A 9,532-nucleotide genomic window follows, 5' to 3' on the forward strand; every position below is an offset into this window, starting at 1 on the left:
CTGTCTTCCTCTCTCTGTCCCTCCCACGTGCTCCCCCACTCTCTCTTCCTCTCTCTCAAAAACAAATAAAAACTAAAATAAATAAATAAATAAAACAAAAATATAAAAATCATCATTAGCTAATAGACTTGTAGAAAATGGGCCAGGCCAAATAGGCCACTGGAGTTTGCCCATCCCTGATCATAGCGGTCAGGACACTTTTCTCCATTTTCGTTTTTTTGGTGATTTTTTTCCCCCTAGAGACTTCTATTAAAATTATTTGATTTGCATACAACTAAGTCAGAACTTTAACACTTATTTTGTATTTCCATTTCTCCATTCTACCATGTCCTGCTCTTATAATTTTAGAAGCAGATCTGTAAAAAAGAAAAAAAAAAAAACAGGAAGGAGATACAATGAAAATAACAAGAATAAAGAAGGGGAAAAGCCAAAAACACCTGTACAATTCAAAACAATAACAGAATGGATCAATAAGGGAAGTGACATCTGAAAAGTGTAAAATAAGCCTAGAAATAAATAAATAGTGAAACCTAATCTCAAATGAAACTTTAGAACGAAAGTTCTAGAAAGACATGTGGAAACAAGTGATCCCATCATCCCTAGGATTTGCCAGGGTAAGAACCCTGGAGCCTCCCCTCAAAACAGTTATGCTCACCCCGGAGGGCCGCCTGGAGATACCCGCCTTGGGGGAGGCCATCTCCTGGCCTCTTCCCATTCTACATGACTTGGTCCTCACCACTGCTGCCACAGGTCGCTCCTGAGAAAATCACCTCATCATGCCAGCCCCTCCTCCCCTCCACCCCCACTTAAACCCTATGGCCCACAAAATAATGTCCATACTCCTTAACAGAGCTGTCAAGGTTTATATAATCTGACCTTGACCCCACATGCTATTCTCCCTAATCCATTTCTCAACCATTAGTGTGCCTAAAATCACCTGGAACATTAATCAAAATGAAGACTCCAAGGTTCTGCCCTTCCCCCTGAATCAATCCCTAGAGAGAATCTGAGAAACTGTATCTCACAAGTACCAGGTTGCCAGAGGCCCACAGGTCCACACTTTGAGAAATACATGTTTAAACTTCAGAGGGGTTGGTCACTTCGCCCGCCTCCTGTGACTCCTGGGTGTCCCCTTTACTTTCCCAAACTCACTCTTAATCATAAGACCCAACGGAGTTTTAATTTAAGAGCCCAGTTTATGGGCTGCTCTGCATAGGCCGCGCACTACCTTTCATATGCTGTCTGAGCTTCACGGGCTCTTTTCTCTACTTGGAACACACACCGCTACTTGCTCAGATCCTTCTCACCTCCCGAGGCTGGGTTCAAACACCATCTTCCACGCATCCTTCCCCTAGGCATCACTTTCTCCTTCCCCCAGACTCTGCCATATCTTCTTCATATATCTACTATCACTCAACAAATTTTGCTTTATTTGTATACGGATTGCTTTGAGGGAAGGGGGAAAGGGTTCACAGCTATGCCTTCCAGAGTGCCCAAAAATGGTACCACTGAAAGGTTTTGAGCTGAGTTTGTTAATCAAAAACGCCCTGAGATGCTATCAGACCTATATTGATTTAAATGGTGCTCACCAAGAGAAATTTTAGAGATTCCAATAAGCCAAACAGCAGCTAACAGGATTTGCAAACTGGCAGAAAGATCAGTTTTTGTTTTGTCTTGCTTGGTTTTTAAAAAATTGAATCTGAATGTCTTTGGGCAGGACCAAGGCCCCACCGTACATTCACTCAACAATGCTGTCAGGCCAAGGAAGCAGGCCTTTGAAGACTGTGAGTCCCGCTCAGCTACTATGCAATGGGTGAGGAGGAAAACTTAGAGGGGGTCTGAGAAACCAAGGAAGACCAGCATCAAAGTGTGAAAACCACGAGGAAAGATGTTAGAAGAACAGTAGGAAGATCAACTGAAAAAGGGAAAAAAATCATCAGATTAGGAAGGAATGATAAATCTGCTTTAGGTAAGACCTCTAATGAAAAAGATGGGGGAAAATGGCTATGTTCGTAAAAGAAATAATTTCTGTGGGAAAATCAACAGGCTTTATGCAATGTTTAATGAAGAGGTGTTAACCTTGGAATTTGAACACAGGTTTTGTAAAAACAAAATCTCCTGGAGGGCAAAAAAATCGTTAAACAATGCTAGTAGCTGCTATATTCTACAGTGGTTCCTTCTTATTTATGTCTTTTATATCAAAGACTGCATTGTAATCTTGACATTTGCCAGAAGTACTCTTGACATCGATGTAAGTTGTTTACCTGCTAACTCAAACGAAAAAATAGATCTGAGATAAGACGAGAGACGGGAGTTGAGTTCTTTCTCTTCTCCCTTCTTCTCTACTGTTTACACAGTACCCACCTCAGGTACACAGCAGTGAAAGAAGAAAACTTCACCCTTCACTGCCTTCTACTAATCTCTTCATCAGAAGGACCAAGAGACGTAATCCACAGCCCCCCGAGTTCATAAATCCCACTGCTTCCTGATGAAGCACAGAGGGATTAATTATAACAAATGAGTTGTAGATCATTCTCTATCCTTGGAATATTAATCTTAGTCATTTACAGCCTACTCTTAACCCCAGATGGGAACTGCAGAAGACAAGCCCCTAGACACCACAGCAAACCCAAGTGACAGACTTAAATCCTGGAGCAACTTTTCTGATCACTGTGTGCATACATACATGGCATTCAAGGCCAAGGTGGAAGCGAAGTTCTTTAGTCAAAATACTGTTGATCTGCCCAGCCTGAAATTATCTGTGCTAACAAGCGAAACCAGCACTGAGGGCTCGTAGGTGCTGCTTATCTTGCATTGACAGACAAACTGAAAACCCTGTTGTAACATGGATCACTAAATGGACAGATCCGGAGTGAAAACGATGAGCCTGCTCTTGACTCCGAATGTTTTACTGCCCTCACACATCAAAGGAAACCGTCACGAATCACCAGGTAAAAGCAACAGGAAAGGAAGCACGGTTTGTATGTGTGTGTTTGACCCAAACAGGACAATCACTACCTAAATGGCCAAAACGAGAAAAGTTGTGGGAGCCGGCCTCCCTCCTGAAAGAAATGTCCCAGCACACCCAAATGCGTACAGCTGTCCCAAAGCCAACATCTGATTCGCCTCGGCCCCCTCCTCTTTACTGGAAACCCGCTAACAACACTCCGTGCCGACCGAGTCAGAAAAGCCTTTCAACTTCCCTCCACAATTCACTGGCCCACTGGGGTAACCGGCTGCTGGAGGGCTTCGAGTTTCCGTCCCGGGGTCCCTCAGTCACTCCCCCCGTCCCAGCACCTCGCCCCTTCCCCTCCTCCGGCTGGACCGCGCGCCCTCGCGCCCTCCGCACCTCCACGAGCCCCGTCCTCAAGCCTCTCTCGGGTCGCCCCCGCTCTCGGGCGGGCTGATCTCTCCGCGTCCCCCACCCCCACCCCGGGCCACCTCAGCACCTCGGCCTCCGGGAGGGCAGCAAGCTGGCGGGAGGGCCCCGCCCCCCAGGCCGCGCACCCCGGGCCCCAGGGAGGCGACCCCGGCCCAGCCACGCCCCCCCCCGCACATAATGGGGGACACGGCGCCCCTCCCCCCGCCCGCTCCCCCCCGCGGCGGCCCGGGCAGCTTCGCTCACCCACACGAACAGGCTGTCCGACAGCAGGTACTGGGCCACGTCGCGGGCCCGGGGGCCGCCGGCGCTGGGCCGGGCGGGCGCGGCCGCCTCCGTCTGCACTGGGGCCGTTGGCGACTCGGGCTCCCCGGGCCCGGCCTCGGGCTGGCTGAGGGCGCGGTAGGCGCTGACGATGGTGCCGAGCAAGGCCAGGCCGCTGAGGCCCGTGTAGGTGCGGAGGCTGGGCCAAGGGAAGCGCTCCAGGAAGAGCAGCGGCATGGCGGCAGCGGCGGCCTCCAGGCCCCAGGCCTCCCCGCGCTGCGGCCGGGCTCCCGCGGCGGCCTCGCGAACGGTGCCCTCGGGCTCTGGCGTCGCCGCAGCCGCCGCCGCCGCCGCCGCGCCGGGCCGGGCCGGGCCGCTCCTGGCCGCTCCGCCCCGCGCCGCTCCCGCTGCTGCCCCTGCCGGCGCGGAAGAGCCTCGGCGGGCTCGGGGCGGGCCGCCGCCCCCAGCCGGGCGCGGGCGGGACGGGCGCGGGGGCGCGGCCTCCGTCCCCCGCCCCCAGCAGTCGCGCCGTCGCCGAGCGGGTGAAGGCCCGGGCCACAGGCTCTGGGGCCCAGCACCCAGCATTCCTATCCGCCGACACCCCAGCCGGGCCGGGCCCGCGGACATACAGGGCGCCTGGCCGGCGGAGCAGGAGCGTCACGCGGGCCTGACGGCGCCGGCGGGCGGTCGAGCCCAGGCAGCGTCGCGAGTCCGCAGCGCGCGGGGACCCGGACACTCGCCCCTGGGTTTCCTTAACAGTTACCCCGTCCCGCTTAGGCGGGTTACCCCTGAGTACCCCACTGGGCCTAGCAGCTTCCCTCGTGGTCCAAAGAGGAGATGATGCTTAGGGAATAAGAGAGGCTAGACCCTAAAGGAAAGAATATTAATCAACAGACTGAAATGTATCGCCAGTTAGGTGATCTTAAGGTTTTATTGTTTACTAGTAGCCTCCAGCAGAATCTACAACGGACTTAATTCAGCAGGAAATAAAAATGTGTTCCCTCATACACCAGGAATATAAAATAGGAATATAAAATAATGCAGCTTCTTTGGAAAATTGTTAGTTCCTCAAAAAGTTAAACACGAGTAACCATTTGACCTAGCAATTCCACTCCTAAGTACATACCCAAGAGAAATGAAAAACATTAACTCCACAAAAAATTGTACACAAATGTTGGTAACAGAATCATTCACAACAGCCAAGGGTAGAAAGAACGCTAATGTTCCTCAAGCGGTGGGGGCATAAATAAGGTATAATCCATACAATGGACTATTATTCAGCCATGAAAATGGGTGAAGTAATGATACATGCTACAGCACGGAGGAACCTTGAAAACATGCTAGTAAGTAAAAGCCTCACACAAAAGGCCACATATTGTGGGTCCATTTATATGAAATATGCAGAATGCGCAAATACATGTATAGAAACAGAAAACACACAAATGGTTGCTGGCTGGGAGGGGTGGGATAGGGTGTGGTGGGGAGGGGGAGGCCAGGGATGAGGGAATTGGGGGGTAAAAAAATATGGATTTTTAAAAATTGCAATGACTCCACCACTCTGAATATACTAAAATTCATTTCACTGTACACTTTAATAAAGCAGTGACCAAAAAAAAAGTGCTATACCAAAAAAATGTTTAGCTCGAGGGTCTTACTCCTCATCATATCCCCAGGGTCTAGAATTGGGCCTGCTCCAGAGTAGGTGCTCAGTATATATTTGTTAAATCTTACAAACTTTCAAAAGAAAAGGACTAAACCATGTTCAAGGTCTCTTTTTAAGGTTATTAATTAAAATACAAGGTTCTCTCAAGGTTACCATCCACTTTGGAATTGTTAGAAACATCCTATTAAAGGGCCTGTGATGGAACACAATTTGGCTTTTGGGAGGATGGGGAAATTACTTACACCACACACACTCTTCTATGTGAAGTCTATATGAATTTTAGGCTTCAGCTCCCTTTGGTTTTCCACCTATAGCCATTTGGTTAAGATGCTCCGCTTTCAACTTTATTGGTAAAATAAAGGAAAGCTTTATTTTGAAAAATGAGGATATTTTCTAGGGAAGTAACCATTCTACTATATTTGAGCTCCCAAGATTTTTAAATCACAATACTGGGCCATCTATATTCAATCCAAGTCAAAATACAGTAACAAGATCCCACACACCAAACTTGTCCGGTCACCATAAGGGGGGTTGCTAATAGATCTGCCTATATATATATACATATATATGTATGTATATAAATGTATGAATATATATATATATATATATATATATATATATATTCCACCAACATTCCACCATCTGAATTCTAAAGTGCTATACTCTTCCTTGAACTATATTGAGATAACCACTACTTTCAAAGTGTTAAACCTTGGACAACCTGTTTTCTGTAATGACTTTGTAAAACCCTTAATAGCAACTTTTTAAAGTTCTGACTACATAAAAATTATAGTCTAAGTTTGAACTTCCTGAGGACTCAATAGGTGAGATTAACCTAACTATATGAAATAATTTTTTATTTGCATTTTAAAAGATTTTTTATTTATTGGGAGAGCGCACACACACACACACAAGCAAGGGAGGGGCAGAGAGAGAGGGAGAGAGAGAATCTCAAGCAGGCTCTGAACTGTCAGCACAGAGCCCAATGAAGGGCTCAAACTCACGAACTGTGAGATCATGACCTGGGCCAAAATCAAGAATTGGATGCTTAACCAACTGAGCCACCCAGGTGCCCCAGCATTTTAAAAAATGTTAAAGGTTTGTGCCTGAATATTTCACTAGAATAATTAGTATTTGTTCTACCAACATTTTTTTCCTCTCCCACTCCAAGAAGATAGCCAGGCTTTTGCACATTCTTCTCTCAAGGATTTTTTAGCAAGGTCAAAACTCGCCTTCTAAAATCTACCAGCACTTCTGGTTCTTTGCATTGTCTCCTACTCCCTGAGAGGACCAGGGGAGAAGGCAAAACACAGAGCAATAAATACTTAGTGTGCCCAGCAAGACTGAACATAGGTACAGGGACTACCTTTATCAGTTAAGTCCTCAGGCCCGAATGTGGCAGGAAGTCAACCACACCAGACCTTAAAGAGCTGGTCCAGCTTAGACAAAAGTATCTGTAGAGTCCATGAGGGAATCTAGAGCTCTCTGCACCCCCACCCTCATTTCAGAGTACCATTTATGCTTTCTGGATTCTTCTGAGACTTTGGGCCCCAAAGTCTCCCAGTAATGACTAAAAGACTGAATTTTCTGCCTTCTTCATAAGATGGTAACTGTCTTCATAAGATGGTAACCGTGATGTAGCTTGAGTTAAAAGAAATTTTTTTAAAAGTATCACTTCAGACAAACCAGAGTTTGTGTGAATTAAGATTCACACCTAGATACATTATTGGTATTTACTCTTTTTAAATATCTGAAATCCTTTCACATTCGTGACTTCATTTGATTTCACTGTACTGTGAGAAAGGCTGAGTAGTTTTGTTGTTGTTAAAGATTCTCAACATCCTAGAAACTGAATTTCATTATCTAATCCAGTAGCCTTAAGTATACTCCCACAGAATTCTGGTGTTTCATTAGCGAGACCAATGTGTCCCTCTACTAAATCTAGCAGAGGGAGAAAAATAACCAACTCAAGTTGTAGGTTAAGAAGTTAATGGACATATTTCAATTTGGGGCTTTTCTTTCATAATTTTTCACAGCTTTTTGGTACCTGCCATAAAATACACAAGCAGTAAAATTTTCAGAAAAGTCTTACAGTAACTTTATCAGGTTTTATTCAACTTTTGTTCAGATATAAAATCTTACGGCTGTGGTTTTATTACACACCTGTTCCCATCTTTTGGGCACGCTGTTGCTATTTAAGATGCTGAAATTACATTGCACAGTATTACATAAGCAGAAAGCCTGGTGTCTGAAAAAAAGACTTAACGGAACCAACACTCTCTTTATAGATGAGAAAACTGAGTCGCCAACAATACAACAACACACTTAACAAAATTATGGGACAACTTCTAAATCCCAGGGTTCAGGTTCTAAATCCAGTGTCCCCCTTCACAATGCAGGAAACTAGATCTGCCTAAGACCACGGCTAACACACAATGGAAGAGTGCCAGGAGAGAGCAATATCAATGTCCCAGTTCTTCAGGCCCTTGCTATTCTGCCAAGTTGTCTCTTACCTAATGGCCCCCAGCCAAGGACACTGAAAAAGAAGCATGCAGGATTTCTAATTGGAAACTAAGGTTAGTAGCCACACACAGAGTCATTGTTTTATTTTTTTAATTGAAATGACAATAAAATAAAATTTAAAAAGAACAGTGACCATTTTAATCCAACTTTTACTTTACAAATATAAAAATATAACCAAAACTTCAAACAGTTTCATTTATACATTTTCTGTAAGTGTAATGCCATAAAAATTCTCAAAGCCAAACCATAAACGATGCTTGTACACTATGATGTAAACACAGTAACCAAAAGTTTTTAAGTGTTTAAGTGCACTGATCTCTCCCTCAACAGAGAACGTAATACATTTTCCCCATTTTTGTCTAGTTCTATGTACAATCTATCACTAAAATACAAATTACACCTAAACTGGCTACATCTAGACTCACTTAGGTTTTAGTCCATTTTTTTGTTTTGTTTTCACAAAAACGAGCTTGATAAATACGAGCTAATATTAAAATGTCTCCTATGGCTCAAATTATAGTATTGTTTTTCATCATCTATCTAAACAACAAAGGCAAACTACTTTAAATGAGTCAGTTTAACCCAAATAATAAGTGATGCAAAGCAAGTGGAACAATTATAGGAAATCAAACTTTTGCTAGGGAAGCAGACTTGTAGTACAATGAAAACCCACTAAAGCTTCTCTGGCGAAGCTGCATACAAAACTGCACACTGTCTCAAATAGTCGTAGTGACCAGGAGGTACTGTCCTGAACACTAAGAACCAGTAAAAACATTAAGTTTGAGAAACTCCAACGTGGAAAAAGCTAATCTAGGCATTTCACCTCAAGTGACTGAGCAAGTACTCAAAAATAAAGTCATTAAAAACCGCAAGCATAAGAGTCACACCATTTAAGAAGGGGAATTTTTAAGCTGCTAATGCTTGCTGGTCTGTTGAATTTAGAGGACCTCTACCTACCTCTCTTCTAATTAAGCATGAAGAAAGACTGACGAATTTGACTATGTTTTATCTAAATACATGCTAATTTAATGGAACCCGTAAAAAAACAAAATAATAACTGAACCATATAAGCGAAGATGATAAAAAATAAAAAATCTTCCAGATCTCATGTTATAAAGTACAAATTCATTAAGAGAATTATCATAATGCCATTTTAAGTATTATCTACTTATTAAAAAACCACAATAGTCTTCATCACTTAAAAAAATTTCACTTTTCTTCAAAGGGATGTCAATTCTAAATATGACTGAAAACATCTGAATAAAACTTCTAGTTTTTCCTCCAAGCTACTGAATATTTTCCAGTGCCATTTAGCAGATTTAAATACAATATGCACTACTTGATTACTCTGAAAAAATAACGACATATATTGTACTCCTACAATGCAGAAGAGGACTCTCATCTATAAACAAACCTGAAACATAGAAGGCATTCAAAAATACAAAATCGGTTCAAGAGCTCATTTTAAAATTATTCCGTGTTTAATATGTAGAGAATCAGAATGCACAATTTTAAGACTGTTAGTTTTTGCAGAGGTGTGTTAAGAACTTACATTAAAAGAGCTTAGCGTTAAGCAATGCCCATGTACCCTCTTCTAATGTGTAGGAATACATCAGATTTGAATTTCCTAGTTCTACTATTTCTATCAGGAAACCTAAAACACCAGAGTATTGAGGTACAACCGTAAGTGACCAGTTCAAAGA

General features: G+C 43.9%; 1 protein-coding gene across 1 annotated transcript in view; it reads right to left on the reverse strand.

Annotated features, from left to right (window-relative positions):
- The window catches only part of AMFR (autocrine motility factor receptor), a 43,805-nt gene extending 39,787 nt beyond the window's left edge, over positions 1-4,018 (reverse strand). The window contains exon 1 of the mRNA XM_043599228.1: positions 3,626-4,018. Within this exon, the coding sequence (XP_043455163.1) occupies positions 3,626-3,880 (255 nt within the window). The 5' untranslated portion in view covers positions 3,881-4,018. The remainder of the gene's footprint in view (positions 1-3,625) is intronic.
- Between the last annotated feature and the right edge of the window lie 5,514 nt (positions 4,019-9,532).

Source organism: Prionailurus bengalensis, chromosome E2, assembly GCF_016509475.1.
Source record: "Prionailurus bengalensis isolate Pbe53 chromosome E2, Fcat_Pben_1.1_paternal_pri, whole genome shotgun sequence".
NCBI lineage: Eukaryota > Metazoa > Chordata > Mammalia > Carnivora > Felidae > Prionailurus > Prionailurus bengalensis.